The sequence below is a fragment of the Oncorhynchus clarkii genome, chromosome 4 (assembly GCF_045791955.1).
Source record: "Oncorhynchus clarkii lewisi isolate Uvic-CL-2024 chromosome 4, UVic_Ocla_1.0, whole genome shotgun sequence".
NCBI classification, from domain to species: domain Eukaryota; kingdom Metazoa; phylum Chordata; class Actinopteri; order Salmoniformes; family Salmonidae; genus Oncorhynchus; species Oncorhynchus clarkii.
Genome location: NC_092150.1, coordinates 67864456 through 67883628, shown reverse-complemented (window position 1 = coordinate 67883628; position 19173 = coordinate 67864456). Strand labels below are relative to the sequence as shown.

At 44.7% G+C, this 19173-nt stretch overlaps 2 protein-coding genes across 3 annotated transcripts in view; both read left to right on the top strand.

The window, feature by feature from the left end:
- The first annotated feature begins 60 nt into the window (after positions 1-60).
- On the top strand, positions 61-16082 carry LOC139407164 (cytochrome P450, family 39, subfamily A, polypeptide 1). Of its 2 annotated transcripts, XM_071150674.1 has the most exons (13): positions 215-493; positions 1740-1875; positions 2364-2538; positions 3349-3498; positions 4064-4160; positions 7522-7617; positions 7803-7893; positions 9104-9237; positions 9378-9473; positions 12081-12169; positions 14380-14413; positions 14758-14845; positions 15445-16082. In XM_071150674.1, the coding sequence occupies exons 1-12, from the start codon at positions 317-319 to the stop codon at positions 14812-14814; spliced, it is 1332 nt and encodes a 443-aa protein (XP_071006775.1). In that variant the 5' UTR covers positions 215-316; the 3' UTR covers positions 14815-14845; positions 15445-16082. The 2 variants fall into 2 exon arrangements, with proteins under 2 accessions (XP_071006774.1, XP_071006775.1); XM_071150673.1 differs by lacking the exon at positions 14380-14413 and having other exon boundaries at positions 61-493.
- A 741-nt stretch (positions 16083-16823) lies between these two features.
- The window catches only part of LOC139407163 (calcipressin-2-like), a 120254-nt gene continuing 117904 nt past the window's right edge, over positions 16824-19173 (top strand). Inside the window, exon 1 of the mRNA XM_071150670.1 lies at positions 16824-17046. The gene's annotated coding sequence lies outside the window, so the exon portion shown is untranslated. The remainder of the gene's footprint in view (positions 17047-19173) is intronic.

Here is a 19173-nt window from a genome sequence, read left to right as displayed (position 1 = left end):
CGACACGTGCAAATATGACATGATGCTCGATTAAATGTATACTTTGCTCTTCTTCAGGACAACGACCTTTAACCAGAGAACAGGAAATGTAGTTCATGCGAAGAGAATTTATCGCACAGCCTACTGCATCGGGGCTCTGTCAAACTACATCTCCTAAACAACTTTTCGCGCAATGTTTACAAAATTACGCTCTGACCTTCTTTTAGCTGATTGGATCAGACTGAGAAAGAGGCCCGGCTCTGGTTGGCTAATCCTCCTTTCATTTCAACACCCGCTTTTGCCTCGGAGCGAGCCCTAGGGGTTTCAGACAGGTGTGATGGACGTTATAACGTTGGTACTGTTTCTGGTTGTCTTGGCTATTTCAGCGCATCTTTTATTTGGGGGAAATTATCCAAATGCTCCACCATGCATAAAAGGATGGATCCCCTGGTTTGGTGTTGCTTTCGAGTTTGGGAAATCTCCGCTGACTTTCATATCTCAAGCCAGAGATAAGGTAACAAACATCAGGTGGTTGGGCTATAGTATATGCTTAACATGCTGAATATTACATGTTCGACCCTATTACCTAATTATTTATTTGTTCGAATGCTACAGATATTGGCCCACATAATCTCTGAGTTGTGATGGTGTCAACATCTTGTTTGATGTCTGACTTTGTGATATTGATGATAACTAATGTTCGCTTCTGCATCCCTGTGTTATACTTTGTCCACCCTCGCGCTCTCTCTCTCTCGCCCACTGACACACAAACAATTGTTATTGATCCAATTTAGCTTCGCCAAATTCAGATAGGTCTATAAGATATATGGATAGATGATCATCAGCAGATATCGATGCCATGTGGCTGTGGGACTCTCTTTCAAAGTCCAAGGTCTCTTCAGGAGCTCACCTCAACCTGCTGAACTCTGTGTCACACATGTGTAATTCAATCAACTTTGCATTTATTGCCACCATTGTAATTGTAGCATGATCTCTATAATTCATTAACTGCCTATATCAGCTTCAATCAATGATGCCCCTTCCTAGAACTCATGGGAGAGAACACATGAGTGATAAACCCTGAACCTATACACTCTGTGATGGTAGATTTGCTACACACATGGCAAGTCAAAACGTTAATATTGCCGAAGAAATACATTCAATCAACGAAGGCTGCCACATGCCAAGCTTAGTTCCACTGTTAAGCTAGGAGCAGAATTTTGTGCCAGACTGCCTACGGCCCTCACAACTTCATCATGGCCTATTGAGTTCACTTAGTAATTTATGTAACTGGGCCTTGGGGAGCTAGTTAGCAGCATGTGCTGACCCTGTTGATGCAAACCGTTGTGCGGGGAAATGACTGCTGTGCCAGGGGTTTTGTTATTTGGAGGGGTGGCCAAGGTGTATGAATGGGGCATTCGAAGTCGCACACTATAGTTATTCAGATGAGCATTCCTGTGATGTAGTGGCAATTTGGTTGTTGTGTTGTTCAGCTGTGTGTTATTACTATGTTGTACTCATGTTTCAACCTGTTTCAACCTGTTTCACTCCCTCCCGTTTTATTGATCTAATGTCAAAGTTTATTTAACAAAGTTGATTCTGACAAACGCTGTCAGAATCCCTGATTAGGACTGTTGCTGCCATCAAGTTTTATCCATTTGTTTACACAATCTTGTCCAGAAAAGAGCACTACCAGGTCTGTTTTCTTATCAAGACGAAATTATAATGACTATAAAAATATTACAATTTGTATTTTCCAGTATGGACCTGTCTTCACTGTTGTTGCGGCTGGCAAGCGATTGACCTTTGTGACCCTTCATGAAGACTTTCGCACATTTTTCATGTCCAAAGATGTGGATTTTGAGCAGGCAGTCCAAGAGCCTGTCCATAACACAGGTGGGGTTTTACTGTGTGTATTACAGTTTCCTGTGCTGAAACGTTAGTTGACTTTGGCCTTCGCTGGTCCACTTGCCGGGGGTTTCAGCCTTCTCCCCATAGGTTCAGATTACTCATCTGCCACATTTCACATCTGACTGGAAGTGTTTTTTTTTTGTAGTAATAGTAAATAATAAAACACATTCTCATTTTTTCTCTGTTTTCAAGAGACATTAATGATCGATGGATTCTTGAGTGTGTGCTGAAAGATATGTCCCTGTACATTATTCATGTTCTATCTATAGGCTCATAATACATTATGAATAGACAATCTATTTTTTTACACTGATACTGACCAGCTCATTGACTGTTACAATAACAGAAGCTTCAAGCTGAATGGATTCAATTCACTTCACTTTAGTTATGTCCAAATGGGTTTAAAAGTGGCATGCGGACAACACAGCAACACAATAGAAACATAACACAGCAATGTGTTTCTCTCTCTGTAGCTTCCATCAGCAAGGAGAGTTTCTATAAGTTCCACCCAGCATGCAACACTCTGATCAAGGGCCGTCTGACCCCAGGCAATGTGGCTCAGCTGACTGACCACTTGTGTGAAGAGTTCAACGACCACCTGGAGACGCTGGGGGACCAGGGCTCTGGAGGACTCAATGAGCTGGTCAGGTAAGCTACAGTGTCCCGGGACCTGATACTCTCTGACTGTGTATCTGTTTATCCCTTGTGGAGAGGAGGGAGCGGTGTGGTGAGTGTTCAGTAGGTATGACACAGGAAAACATTTAGAAAAACAAGTGGCAGCAGTGCAATATGGATCACTGAAATTGGCTTATTAGGATTAGTGTTAGGTTAACTAGCATTAGAATACGGTAACTGGCTGTGCGTTGAGGTTGTTCTCATAAGGTTGATCAACCCCTGGCACGTGACTGTGTAGTCCTATCCTTTGATGAGTAATATACTATATAGAGGGCGCTGCCAATCCTTTGTCCTGTCCACCACACCTATCGTTCAGGTCTCAGGAGTCATATTTCACAGCTGAAATAATATTACCTTTAGTGGAAGAACTACCTAAACCAGAATTTCTGGACTGACGGACATGACAGGAAGATGAAACATGACAGGAAAGAATTAGGAAGCATGTTAGGCGATAAAGTACTATCATGCACCTTACATTTGATTGGCTCATCATGTAACAGCATGGTCTGATATGCAGTATTACCCTGTATTACACACAACTTTTCACACACGTATATCTCTGGTGATGATCATCACTCAGACAACTCAAGAACCATTTTATGCATTTTTTTTCTTTAAAAAAATGCTGAATTCCTGGTGATGTTACAGTGGTGAGTCTCGTATCGATCTTTTTCCAACGTAATCCCTACACAGCAGTACCGATCTAAAGTCCTCTGACCAGACCAGACTGACCATTAGCCTCTATAATTGTCTTTGACTCGTCTCTCCTCTCATGTCTGAAAGGGCCGTAATGTACCCTGCTGTGATGAGTAACCTACTGGGGAAGTATAACTCTCCAGGAAGTCCCTTTACCATGGAGCAGTTCAAGGAGAAGTTTGCCATCTACGACGAGGGCTTTGAGTATGGCTCCCAGCTACCAGACATGTTCCTCAGGTCAGTGTGGCACAGGCCTGGTTAGTCTGATAGTTAGTTCCTGTCTTCAAACTACTGTAGTAGGCAGGTGAATGGAGGGGGATATACATTTCATTGTGTACATTGCTTAGGTGTAACATAAGACAATATAGATTGGACCAATACACTGTATATTTATATTGGACCTCAGCCCTGGCTAATATTAGGTTGTTCACATGAAAAAAATTAACCAAATTACCTGCACTGTTATGGAATCAGTATAGAGTTTATTTACTAAGGACTACGTGCTTAAAGTAAATCCCAGGAAATTAAGGGCAAAACCTTTGTGTTGAGATGTACTGTACAGTTTGCCTATCTAAGAATAAACAAGACAGTCTGACCAGACTGTTGATTTAGGTAAAAAGTTACCTTTATTGACATAGTGTGGATGTGATACTCATGCGAGGGTAAGGTACAAGGTAGCTTTGGAAAGCAAGCCTTCAGTACTCGAGTAAATGAGACAGGATTTTGGAAGGCTCAGCACCCTGAGATTAGGCACAAGGTTACAGCACTGTATGTTTTCTAAATAGTTGTTTTTTGGGGGCAGGGAATGGGCCAGTTCCAAATGCTGGCTTCTGTCTCTATTGGGGAACATGGTGGTCAAAGCAGAGGATGATGAGACATCCAGTGAATCAGGCAACAGGGTGAGTCCTATCTTTGAATAGAGAACAATACCGGTTTAAATAATGTGTTAATATCTCCCTAGGAGAGGTGGGTGTGGAGTCAGGCGCAGGAGAGCAAGAATTTCAAGAAGGGCGTTTTATTACTGGTCCACCAACAAAACAGGTACAGGACCACAAAAGCAGCCACTAGAAAACAGGAACGCAGTCTAGGCGAAAACGGAGAAACACACTGCTCTGACTAAACAAACGTGCGGGAAAAAACAGTCCCATGAAATAAACCTGCTTAACAGGGTAAAACGTAACCCAAGCCAATGACAGTAACACAAACAATCCTGCACAAAACCTAGCAGGTAGGGCGAGATTAAATACCCCACTCATTAGCCTAAACTAGACATAGGTGAACACAAGACAGACAAAACCAAACGAAAAAGAAAAGGGATCGGTGGCAGCTAGTAGGCCGGCGACGACGACCGCCGAGCGCCGCCCAAACAGGGAGAGGAGCCACCTTTGGTGGCAGTCGTGACATAATGGATCATTATACCATGATTTTATTGAATGCATGATTCATTTGAATATTGGACATTTGACATTTTGACATTGAGTTGAGTCTCATAACTCAACAGCTGGTGTCTGACATTGTCATTTTATTTTAATCATTTCGCCAAGGTTGTCTCCTGTAGATGGATGTAATGATAATTCTTTATGGGACGAGATGCACTTTTTACCCACCTTGGCAGTTGTCCCAGTTAGGATATGAATCATATTGTCACTCATTCGTTGTCAGCCCTAAGGATTCTCCATATATCATCTTGATAAAGGCTTCTGATTGATGAATGGTCATTGGACCAGGTGAAACCTTTAAAATGAGCATCCTTATTCCTTTCCTGTGAATACTTCAGTAAATATTCTGGATTTACCCACACCTCTACCTGCTGTGTTTCTCTGCGCCTGGGTCCGAGATTGTACTAGTTATTGTCACAGTAGACCTGAGCCAAAAAATGGACCCAGCCGAGATTTCTCCGTCATCCGAGGGACACTCCAAGCTCCACCACTTGCGGTCGGCTCTCACTCACCATGGAGCTGTGATTGGTCGCCATGAGGCGCGGCTGAAGACATTGTCGGAGGATTTAGGAACTCTTGTGTTCACTCTGCAGACCGGACAGACGGGAGCAACGTTTGCTGCACCTGTGGTGCTTCCTAACCCTCCACTTTCTACCAGTTCATCGTCTTCCTCCCCTCGGGAGCCTCATCTCCCGGCACCGGAGCGCTATGAGGGGCATCCTGGGAGGTGTCGTGGGTTCCTGCTCCAATGTCCGCTGGTCTTCGAGCTCCAGGCATCAACGTTTCCCACCGAGCGTTCCAGAGTGGCATATAACATCGCCTTGCTCTCAGGATGGGCTCTGGCCCGATTACGTCCTGATTACGCCATTGATTTTCGGACGCTTGCTGCTGAGAGCAGTTGGAATACAGAGGCACTTCACTCAGTCTTTCTCAATGGACAGCAAGGTTTCACAGATGAACTGGCTTCCCGGGACAACCCTGACACTCTGGAGGAGCTTATCGTTCTGGCCATCCGAATTGACAACCGGCTTCGGGAACGTCGTCATGAGAGGACGGAGGGATTCCGAGTTGGTTCCAGTGTTTCTAGCTCTGCTAAGGGAGGCAATTATTCATTTGTGACATTGCCGTATGCTGGGCCTGCTGGTCCGGTATCCCGTCATAGTTCTCAATTCGGCTCTGGTTCCCCATCATATCCTTCAGAGGTGCCGGGGCAATTGGAACGCACGAGACATTCCGTTCTGGAGAGAAGGCGCAGGATTAACGATCAACGTTGCCTTTACTGTGGACAGTTTGGACATTTCCGGGCACCCTGTCCCGAGCTGACGGGAGAACGGGAGGACCCGTCAGTAAACGGGAGAATACTGGGGAGTCAGATACAGTCTCCAGCTGCCGACACGACATGCACCTTCCTTCCGGCCAATCTGCGGTGGGACAATGCTTTCATAGACTCTGGGGCTACCGGCTATTTTCTGGAATCCACATTAGCTCGCCAACAGACTATGCTGGACACTCCCTTGTCGGTCACTGCACTGGATGGTCAACCACTAGCGTCTGGGAAGGTGAAGCAACTCACCATGCCTATTCAGCTATGAGTTCTGGATAACCATGTGGAGCTTATCCAGTTTCATCTGGTGAACTCTCCTGAGCTTCCCCTGGTTCTTGGACATCTGTGGCTTTCCACCCATAATCCTCAGATTGACTGGCCTTTGGGAGAGTTCTGAGATGGAATCCTTCATGCCAGTTCACCTGCCAGCAACTCTCTCCAGACCTTTCTGGTCCTTCTCGTCTGGAGACTTCCGACTCTCCTGTTCCTCCAGCTGGGAGTGACAAGCCTGATCTTTCCCGCGTACCTCGGGATTACTGGGATTTGGGTCAGGGCTTCAGCAAACAAAGGGCCAGCAAACAACCTCACAGGCCCTACGATTGTGCCATCAACCTCCTGCGTCCAGGCCAGATGGTCTGGCTGTCTACTAGGGACTTGCCTCTACGCATGGAATCTAGGAAGTTGGCACCCCGGTACGTTGGGCAATTCAAGATTCTACAGCGCATCAATCAGTGGCCTACCGTCTTCATCTTCCCCGGTCCATGAGGGTTCATCCCAACTTCCACATCTCCAGACTCAAGCCTGTGGTGTTCAGTCCTCTGGTTCCGGCCACTTGGCCTCCACCTCCGCCTCGCATGATAGTGGGACAGCCAGCCTACACGGTGCGACGCATAAGCATACTCTTTAGCCGTCAGATCCGGCGGGGGACTCAGTATCTCGTGGACTGGGAGGATTACAGCCCTGAGGAACGGTCCTGGGTTCCGGCCCGGGACATTTTGGACCCCAGACCCATTCGGGATTTCCGTCGACGTTCAGCTACCCCTGGTGGAACGTCGGGAGCCGTTCCTTGAGGGGTGGGGGTCCTGTTACAGGTTAGAGGTCATCATGGAGTGTTATCGAGGGCATCCTTATGTTTCTAGTGTCCAGGTGAGCCTGATTGAGATTATTGGGTTCACCTGGTTTAGGACTATATAGGTTTCTCTATGGAACTGGGCCGGTTGCTCAGGTCTCTTGTCTTGTACGCATGTACACTTGCTTTGTTGTTTTACCTGTGAATACTTCATAAAACATTCTGGATTTACCATCACCTCTGTCTGCTGTGTTTCTCTGCGCCTGGGTCCGAGTTCGTACTAGTTATTGTCACATCTTTAATGTATAACAAGGACAATAGATACCATTGTATACTCGTATAGTGACATTTCCAAGGGGATGAAATGTATAAAGTCTGTATTTCGCCTAACCTCATTGTAAATGATTGTATGTATGGCATTTTTGCAGACGTTACTGCAACACCTTGTCACCTTAATCACAGATAAATTCCTGCCCAACTATGGATTACTGATGTTATGGGCATCGCTTGCCAATGCAATTCCAGTGAGTAATTTTTTACAAATCTTATTACTGATAAGCAGGGGCATCGTTTTTTATGAATTAGATTGACGATCGCTCCTCTTCACCTTAATCTTTTTCATCTGCCAGATACCCTAGTTAATTGGCATTTAAATTGGTTTGATTGGAGATATCATAATTATATTTGATATAACATGTCTTTTGTTTAGATTACCTTCTGGGCTGTAGCCTTCATCTTGTCCAATCCCACAGTTTATCAGACAGCCATGGAGCAGATCAATGCAGCACTCAAAGACCAAGGTGTGAGCTACACTATGCCATCGCTCCTCTGTTTTATAGCCTCCCACTGACACATGCCCCATTAGCTTCTCTAACCTGCTGTACAGTATGTGAGGTCCTGATGATCTGGGGTAGATTGGGATATGGTGGTGGATGGAGTATTTTACCTTGGTAATGAATGCCAGCAGCATACCACCCTGCATACCACTGCTGGCTTGCTTCTGAAGCTAAGCAGGGTTGGTCCTGGTCATTTCCTGGATGGGAGACTAGATGCTGCTGGAAGTGGTGTTGGAGGGCCAGTAGGAGGCACTCTTTCCTCTGGTCTAAAAAAATATCCCAATGCCCCAGGGCAGTGATTGGGGACACTGCCCTGTGTAGGGTGCCGTCTTTCGGATGGGACGTTAAACGCGTGTCCTGACTCTCTGCGGTCATTAAAGATACCATGGCATTTATCGTAAGAGTAGGGGTGTTAACCCCGGTGTCCTGGCTAAATTCCCAATCTGGCCCTCAAACCTACACCTAATAATCCCCAGTTTACAATTGGCTCATTCATCCCCTTTAACTATTCCCCAGGTCGTTGCTGCAAATGAGAACGTGTTCTCAGTCAATTTACCTGGTAAAATAACGGATAAATAAATAAAAAATAAATGAATGTATTTGACAGTGTGTTTTTGCTGAGTAAACTTCTGGCTGCTTCTAAGAATTCAATGATGTTGTTTTTGGCCCTGGTGTTACCATGACTGGAGATCTTAACACATACAATGGAAGATGAAGCAGTACAGTAATTGTACCACATTGTCTCTCCATCTCATTTCGCTTCAGTCTATGCCCCTAAACCTCCAGCAGGTGTCAGCAGTAGCGCAACACTCACCTGGCACACTTTTGAAGGCAGAAGTCCTGTTTCTAGGGAGTTATAATGATTATGCTCAGTGGTTTCAGTTATCTGAGAAAACTATATACATGATATAGTAATTAAGTGTATGTTCAATAATCGGCCCCTTTGAGACTTTCAATTATAATTACATATGCATATCTCCTAATGAAATCCCACAGAATCCTAATGGGTCTGATATCTAATCATACCAGCTCAGTGATGCATACTGAAACGACACCGCTTCTTCTCATAAGCTCAGTGGTAGACGGTTGTATCTTGTCAGTAGGTGTGTGTAGGTTTGTGTGTATATCTCACAACGTGTGTGTTTGTTCTATCGTGTGTGTGTGTCCATGACAGACACCAGGAAGACCAAGGTGACCGCTGAAGAGCTGCAACAGATGCCCTATGTGAAGTGGTGCATCCTGGAAGCCATCCGGCTTCGGGCCCCTGGAGCCATCACACGCAGGGTGGTCCGACCCCTCATGATACAGGTGGGCCTCCTGACCGCCGATAGACTCTGAAATAAGCTTTTTCAAGCCTCTACACCCCCTCAAAGTCAACCCTTAATTTCCATAAATTGTTCAGTATATGTAAAGTGGCGTGCATATGTGTGTGTATTCCTCTCTTCCAGAACTACATCATTCCACCAGGGGACTTGTTAATGGTGTCTCCTTACTGGGCCCATCGGAACCCACATTACTTCCCTGAACCAGAAGAGTTCAAACCGGTAAGTACTAGGCTAGCCCTACCATATTTACCTTAAATGATATGGGATATTAACTTAATGATGAAGGGGATGCTCTCAAGTCAGTATTTCAACTTGGTGGGGCACAGTAAATACCTGGAAAGGTAGTGAGTTGGATATTTTAGGGCACACACAAACCCACCTTAACACAAGAGTTGTTGCTGTAGCATGTCTTTTGCATTTTTCATGCCTGTTTGTGTGTGTGTGTGTGTGTGTGTGTGTGTGTGTGTGTGTGTGTGTGTGTGTGTGTGTGTGTGTGTGTGTGCGTGCGTGCGTGTGTGTGTCAGCCCAGCGGGAGCGTGTGTCAGCTCAGGCTTCCGACAGACTTCTAATGTAAATGAATGACACTCGCTGGTGGTGCGGGGGGACATGACATTTATCACCGCAATGAACCTCCTCTGTTGGTTAGTGTCCCCCTACCTGCAGACAGAAGAAATGCACTTGTATCTTCCCGAGGAGTGCATTCCCAGGTCCCACTGACTGTCTCCCTCATTCCTCTCTCTTAAAAACAGACTAAATAAAACAGACTAAATATTTGAAGCCCCACATGCCTACGCTGCTGCAGTATAAATGGGCTTTGAGAGCATTGGTAGATAATGCTATTTCTCCTCCTGCTTCAACAATGCGGATAAGGGTGCTTGAAAACCAGGGCACGTATTTAGCCGCTTGACATTTTCCGGAAAGGAGAGCTTTATTTCTGTTTCTGTGACATGGAAGAGTAGGTCAAAGGTCTGGGCTGTGAGGTAAACTGCAGCAGTGGTCAGAGACTGCAGGCCATTTAGTGAGTCAATGCCTTGTATCATCTTCAGTGAGGTTGGTATGTTTTGCTATGAAAGGGGTTGAGTGAATAATCTATAGTAGCCACTTGGGTCTATAGAATAGTCTATGGTTTGTGGACCATAATGCTATGTAATAACCCTTAGTAACAGCCTTTCTATGTCACGTTGTATAAATGATTGGAGACAGGTGCAGGAATACGTAATAGGGGGGTTTAATACTCCACCCAAAATATACAACATGCCAGGAAAAGGCACGGGGACGAAGCCCAAAATAAACAGGTGTACAAAAACACAGGGACCGCCGAACACACCCCCCCACGACACGCTACTCCAACCGCGGGATGACACCGGCCTCGAGGACGACCACAGGGACGCGGTGCGGGTCGGTCGGTCAGGGCCAGTTGCGGCGGCGTTGGTCTGACCATTCCCGCTGTCTGCATTTAGGGTTGGTTATTCTGTCACGTTGTATAAATGATTGGAGACAGGTGCAGGAATTCGTGATAGAGGGTTTTAATACTCCACCCAAAAATACAACATGCCATGAAAAGGCACGGGGATGAAGCCCAAAACAAACACATATACAAAAACACAGGGATGTAACCCAAACAAAAGAGCGAGGTAAAACCTCTAATAAATACACGGGATGAGACCCGCAATACACTACACGGGATGAGACCCGCAATACACTACACGGGATGAGACCCGCAATACACTACACGGGGCGAGACCCGCAATACACTACACGGGATGAGACCCGCAATACACTACACGGGATGAGACCCGCAATACACTACACAGGATGAGACGCGCAATACACTACACAGGGCGAGACCCGCAATACACTACACGGGATGAGACCCGCAATACACTACACGGGATGAGACCCGCAATACACTACACGGGATGAGACCCGCAATACACTACACGGGGCGAGACCCGCAATACACTACACGGGATGAGACCCGCAATACACTACACGGGATGAGACCCGCAATACACTACACAGGATGAGACGCGCAATACACTACACAGGGCGAGACCCGCAATACACTACACGGGATGAGACCCGCAATACACTACACGGGATGAGACCCGCAATACACTACACGGGGTGAGACCCGCAATACACTACACGGGGCGAGACCCGCAATACACTACACGGGATGAGACCCGCAATACACTACACGGGGTGAGACCCGCAATACACTACACGGGATGAGACCCGCAATACACTACACGGGGCGAGACCTGTAATAACAATGCACAACAATACACGGGTCGAGACCCGTAATAACGACACACAATACACCCAGCACGAAAGCCGAAACAACAAAGCACAGGTACTCACAAGACCAACGGACATGGGAACAATAACTGACCAGCGAATGGTGAACAGAGGGCACATATATACAATTACTAATCAGGGGAATTGGAATCAGGTGTGCGTAATGACAGTTCAGTGAACGCCTAGAGGCCGGTGATGTAGACCTCCGGAACTGGTGCACGGAATGAGCAGCAGTACCGGGGGAATCCGTGACATTCTATGTTCTTATGACACACTGTGAAATTGGTGGACAGTTGCACTTTGGAACACGACCTCCAATCTATAAGTACAGCAGATAATCATTCAGATGGTTTGAAATGACGAAATCCATTCACTGCTCTCAATGTGAAATGAAAACGTTCAAAGCAATCCAAACTTCCCTGTTCATGTGGTTTAAAATAGTACAGGTCTGCTTGAAGCCCTTTTCTAGGATATAAATAAAGCTGAAGTTTTTTCTGAAATAAAATCTCTTCCCTCTTCCCACAGGAACGATGGGATAAGGCAGATTTAGTAAAGAATGTCTTCTTGGAAGGGTTTGTGGCATTTGGAGGAGGCCGAAACCAGTGCCCAGGAAGGTTAGAAAAACAGACATGTTTTTTTCTTCAGAACACACACTAGAGTTTTCCCCCCTATCTGGGATACCTACTGCAGCCCTCATCCTCCACATACAACACCCATTCTGCCAGTCACATTCTGTTAAAGGGCCCCAAAGCGCACACATCCCTGGGTCACTCCTCTTTTCAGTTCCCTGCAGTTAGCGACTGGAACGTGCTGCAAAACACTCAAACTGGACCGTTTTATCTCCATCTCTTCATTCAAAGACTCGATCATGGACACTCTTACTGACGCTGCTTTGCGTGATGTACTGTTGTATCTACCTTCTTGCCCTTTGTGCTGTTTGTGCCCAATAATGTTTGTACCAAGTTTTGTGCTGCTACTATGTTGTGCTGCTGCCATGTTGTGTTGCTACCATGTTGTTTTCATGTTGTGCTGCTACCATGTTGTTCTGTTACCATGTTGTGTTGCTACCATGTTGTTGTCATGTTGTGCTGCTACCATGTTGTGCTGTTACCATGTTGTGTTGTTGTCATGTTGTGCTGCTGCCATGTTGTGTTGCTACCATGTTGTTTTCATGTTGTGCTGCTACCATGTTGTTCTGTTACCATGTTGTGTTGCTACCATGTTGTTGTCATGTTGTGCTGCTACCATGTTGTGTTGTTACCATGTTGTTGTCATGTTGTGCTGCTACCATGTTGTGTTGTTGTCATGTTGTGCTGCTACCATGTTGTGCTGCTGCCATGTTTTGCCACCATGTTGTTGTCATTGTTGTGTTACTACCATGCTGTGTTTTCATGTGTTGCTGCCATGTTATGTTGTTGTCTTAGGGCTCTCTTTATGTAGTGTGTCTCTTGCCGTGATGTGTGTTTTGTCCTATATTTTTATTTTAAATCCCAGTCCCCCGTCGCCACAGGAGGCTTTTTGCCTTTTAGTAGGCTGTCATTGTAAATACGAATTTGTTCTTAACTAACTTGCCTAGTTAAATCAAGGTTAAATGTAAAAAGTAAATAAATAGTAGCTACCATCCTGCTAGTATCCATTTTCTTGTAAATCCAGCTAAGTATAATTGAATCTGTCAAAGACAATGAATAAGGCATTGTAGAGGTATCGTATTGGATATGGCTTCCATGTATGATTTTGGGGGAGTTTTATATTTTTTTGTTGACTATTCTAGCCCTATTTTGCACCAGTAAAATAAGCATCGATAGCTATTTGTGACTATCAATATCCCACAGACCACAGGCATATTATGTGGGTACTACAATATTATTGCTGGTGTGTCTTACCCTGTCCTCCAGCCTCCTGCTGTGTCTGTCACTGTCTCTGGGGAGGTGGCTAGCTTGGGGCTCTGGGTTTGTATAGTTTGTATGGCTGTGCTGCGCTTTTGCCCCTGAATGTCAACCCTTGGGTCCTCTGGGGCCCTGACTGGGACATCAGCGGTGGCCCAGAGCGGCCGGGATGCGGCCAGGGGGCTGGTGTGACGTAAGCAGGGAAAAGATCAGGGCATGTTCCCAGCTGCACAGCAGGATCAAAGACACAGGCGTACTGTCGAGTGGGACAGACCTGTGACCCCTTTCTCTAGGACACAGACATAGTCATAACCTATGCATATTCAGACATGCTGAAAGAAATGGCAATGAAATGGAAATGACTTATCTGCCGTCCTTGAATATGTGCCTCTGTATTAACTCAAACAGAGAAAGTATGCTTTGTCAGTTGCACTGAGCAGACAGGCTACAAAGTAAGCCTTTGCGTTGGCCCACTAGCGCTCACTCACCACTGAGTCTTATTGTCATGCTAGAGCTAGCATCCTGCATCTCAGTGGTTAATTCACACAGGCGGCCGCTGAAATGATGACAGCCAGGGTACAGTGGTGGGAGGGGAGAGGCACAGAAATAACTATGGGGAGCATGCCGCTTATGACACTCCCATATTTCATTCTTCCCATCCACCAATCCAGTCTAGTTTGATTCTGATGATTTTAGGAGATTGGTCTTGTGTCTGCGTCACTGACACAATACCCCGGTATGACTCACAGCAGTCACAGGGTGCAACTGAAGCAGTCTTCCAGGTTAGGATCACTGATAAAGACCAGCACACAGCTTTTTCTTAAGTCCTCACTACTGCTATTCTCTTTACTTCTGTCCTTTTCCCTAAAGCCCTGTTTCTTTCTCTCTCTCTCTCTCTCTCTCGCTCTCTCTCTCGCTCTCTCTCTCTCTCGCCGTAGCACTGTGCCTGTTTCAGCAGTGAATGTAGGAGAGGTAAAATGACACATTGGAATCAAACAAAAGCACCAGTTCCTACACCTTTCATTTCCTCTCTTCTTGTTGTGACAGCTCTGGCTTAGCCGGGAATGGCACCTCCATTGTGTCTGATAACCTGCTGTAATGCTAACAGAGATAGTGCCTCAAAGGAGAGAGTCTCTCAGTAAGAGAGACAGATGAAAAGGATGACTGGATCCTATCACATTACCTTGAGTGTCTGTTACGTTCTCTGTGCCTGAGCTTACTGTTGTGTGTGTGTTAGGTTAGTTTGATATCACCAGTTGTTTGTTTTAAGTTAACATGTTAACATGTTAATCATGTGTTTTTAATTGTATCAACAGGTGGTATGCCCTAATGGAACTCCACATGTTTGCTGCCTTGATTCTCTTCAAGTATGATGTCACTCTTATGGACCCGTTGCCTAAACCTGTAAGTTTGGAAACTCATTTTATGGGACTTTGAAAACATACATTAATTTAAATACTAATATTGAAGTCTCTAAAGTTAAATACTGTAGTGTACTGTAAGGGAAATGCTTATGTTTGTGCTTTTCTTCTAACTAATTTCAGTTCTATTCATGTGCTGTTCTATAAACCAATTTCTGTGTTCATGCAAGTGGTTGACTGAACAAATCCTCACATCAATTTGGCAGTGAGAACGAACAAAAGATATCTCAGTTTCAAGGTCTCAGCTTAGAGAGAAGAAGCCTCTTGAGGTGTTAGTCGGTCACATGCTATGAAACAGTATTGGTCGGTCACATGAATGAGACAAAACGGTAATGATGAATTAATGACGCTAAATCATGCAAATATAACTTGTCTGTGTATAAGACAACTGCTGGGTCTGCCCAGGCAGAGCTCCTGATTGACATGTGTACTATGGTCCATTGAGTCGGTTGGAACCTCTCCAGCGCGCTGACAAATAAACAATGATTCATTTAATATTGACTTTGAATGTCCCTGTGTAAGAATTTCCATGGCAGTATCACTACCAATTACTTCATATCTATAATTTTCTACTCTCCCCAGAGCAATCTCCATCTGGTAGGGACCCAGCAGCCTGAGACTCCCTGCACAGTGCAGTACAGACACCGATAGAGTTGACCTGCCCTGCCCAGGAATGCCACACAAGGGCACTGTGCTCTACAATCCTGCCCAAACACCTGCCAAATAGTTTTTTATCAATGGAGCTAACTTAAAAGTTATATTTTAAAGAACTTATTTAGAACTGATATAATGATACTACATCTGAAAATGCAGGAGATGGTGGAACCGTCTTCAAATTATTTGGTCTTTCCCTTTTATTATTTTCACCCCACCAAGAGTGTTTCTAACCTTACGTTCCCTTCCTGCCCAGTTCAACACCTGATTATGGATTTGTACAGACATTGATCAGTATTTTGTGATGTAATAGAATATAATCCGATAGATTCTGACCCATACAGAAAATATTCACTGCACGTGGCATCAGTATGAGACCTGTATTGTATTTATGACCTGTATTGTATTTATGCACTGTTATTACTATGTACTTATATACGGCATCATACCTCACTTCATGAATACAGTCTGAGGTTGCTTTGCTTCAATATAGGCCTACTAGATCTGGGTTGTCTTAATAAAGGGCTAAATAAAAAATAAAGCAGTGATATTTTTACACCATATAATGTAGCCTTAAGTTTGTCCCTTAATTCTACTGGTATAGACCATCTCAAGGCCAGCCTGCTCTTAGATGCCCAAAACAAATACCAACTATTCTGAAGTGTGAAATCCGCGTGCATGCATATTGATGCATTTGTAGCCTAGTACAAAGGAATGTTGATCGATCGGCCCCTGAGATTGTCAGTGATGGCCATTAGTGTACAGTGGTCTATTTGAATAGGTATGGATCGTCCGGTCACAGGTTTAGACTTGTTTACAAGAGGAAATATGTCTGCCTATTGAAATGGTCTTATTGATGTGAGAGAACAGTGCTGAAGATAAGAGGTTGATTAAGGTTAGAAAGTTAGGCTACTGGACACACTTGAATGTTTTATGTGACCGACCATAATGTTTATTTTTATTTTTTATGAATCAATTATTGATAGCCTGTGTTCATTCATGCACTCATTAAATGCACTGACAGTCGTTAGTTATGCATTTCAAAATGTTGATGAATCATTACCAATAGGCCTAGAATAGCATAGGCCAACAACTTAATGCATGGCAACTGTTTCACCTGTCAGTGTTCAATGAATAAAAATGCTCAAAGGGCTAAAATATTCCCAGACAACTGACGTTTCTAAATGATACCGATCATCAAGTTAGGCTACCTGCTGAAAGCGCAGCAACATCCATCCCGAAGGCTCGCCAAAGCTCTGACGTCGTCTCCACCTTTGTTAAATTGACACTCCGCTCTCTGGTAGACTATTGGTCAAAGAATGCCCCCTGTGGACATAGCTGTATTTCATAACTGGGTAACACACATCATTTGGATGCCGGAGGACAGTCATTGGTGAGTCAAACTGTCTGCAAAAACGTCAGGAGATTATCGGCGCGCAGCTGGAATGCAAGGTTGATTCACAAAGAAGAGTGAGGAGGTAGAGAGACAACGCCGAAGACACCACAGTCGGACCGAATCACACCGCACAGGTAGAGAGAGACGCGATGGCGACTCGGGCTTTCGCGTATCGCGTTTCTATGTGGAACATTGACAGTAGCCTAATTCAAACAAGTGTGTCGCTTGCGTTGCATTGAAGTTGTTGGGTGTGTATGGTCGTGTCAGCGGGTGGGAAAGTGCTCTAACTTGCAAGCGAATGACTTTCACCGAGTCTTGAATAGAGGTTACAATGGGATTTTGTTTAGCGGTGATGAGGGAATTGTCCTGTCCCCCCAAAATAGGCAGATTTTAGGCCAACGTAAGCTATATGATTGTCTTTAAATGTCTTTAGTTTAGCCATCCATTTATGTTGCCTGTCAATTTAGAGGTTATGTAGCCTAACTCCTTTTCCCCAATGTAACCCCTATGATGTTTTAGTGACATTGACCGTTTCTGAGACCGAAATACCAGCTGTCAACGCAACGCGTCTCGTTGAGCATCACGACAGCCACTCTTGACTTTACAAGCAGTTTAAAAAAACTCGAAATAATTGTCTGTTCATCTTGAATTATTGTTCATCATCCTACTGGAAAGGTAGCCTACATGTAGCCAATATATGTATAGCATATTGATAGATTGCATAAGACCTGAGGTAGGCTATCGGGTGTGTTTCCACTGTTCTTCCCCATGAGAAAGTTGTTCCCCGACAGCCAAAGAGCGGTCCCTCCAGGCATTCTCCCTCTGACACCAACAGGTTGCTATTGGTTAAACCTCTGCAGATATGACTCATTGAAAGTCTGAATGAATATGCCTGCCTCATATTGCTGCTTCCTTGTGGGGATACATATTATTGATCTAGCTGTTGCATAGACTGTCAGTAACCAACTGAGAATTATTCTCGACTACACGAAGTTGAGAATTATCGGCTAGTCGGTAACTAAATGGTTACATTCAGTAAGCAATATTGCATGCCACTTTTTATAAACTGGGTGGTTCGAGCCATGAATGCTATTTGGCTGACAGCCATGGTATATCAGACCAAATACTACGGATATGACGAAACATTTATTTTTACTGGTCTAGTTATGTTGGTAACCAGGTTATACTAGCAATAAGGCACCTCGGGGGTTTGTATTATATGGCCAATATACCACGGCTAATGGCTGTGACCAGGCACTCCGTGATGCGTCGTGCGTAAAACAGCCCTTCGCTGTGGTATATTGGCCATATACCACACCCCCTCGGGTCTTATTGCTTAATTATAGCATTGTAACAATTGTAGCCTACATGTTTTTCCTTTGTACCTTGATATGATTGATGGTATGTTAGTAACTTCTTTCATCAGATGATTTTATGAACAAAAGGTTATCATTATCAAGCCATATGGTGCCATCTGCATCACCACCACTACCATCTCTCTCTCTCTCTCTCGCTCTCTCTCTCTCTCTCTCTCTCTCTCTCTCTCAATCCCCCTTTCACGCTCTCTCTCAATCCCTCTTTCACTCTCTCTCTGTCTGTGGGATAGAGCAGATAAGCATGTTTCACCCATTAGATCAGTGAAATGGAACAATTGACAATTGGAATGTTCCACAATGGGCCAATAAATATAGCCTAATGATTTTAGTCATTGACCTTGTGGTTTGTCTAATGTTCCTTGCCTCTTAGTTAAGCATAGTTAGTTTGTAGAACAGTCATTTGATGGTCCATTGATTCCATTCATAATGAGAGATCATTTGCATTAAGCCTTGTTTATCATTCTGATTATTTGGAAAGTACAGTGCTTAATTAATGTATTCAATCTAATCAGTCATCTTTCATCTGAGATGATGAGTAAACAAGCATACAAGTGACTAATGGGAGTGGCATGGAGAGTCAGTCAGACAGTCAGACAGACAGTCAGACAGACAGAGACAGACAGACAGACAGACAGACAGACAGACAGACAGACAGACAGACAGTCAGACAGACAGACAGACAGACAGACAGACAGTCAGACAGACAGACAGACAGACAGACAGACAGACAGACAGACAGACAGTCAGTCAGACTGCTGCACCTCAAAGGCTGTTGACTCACAGTTCTGAATGCATCATTCTATTCTCTGGACCTGTTCAACTCTGACTGTCAAACCCAAACTCATATCCTCTTCAGCAGAGACATACATGGCTGTGTGTGTGTGT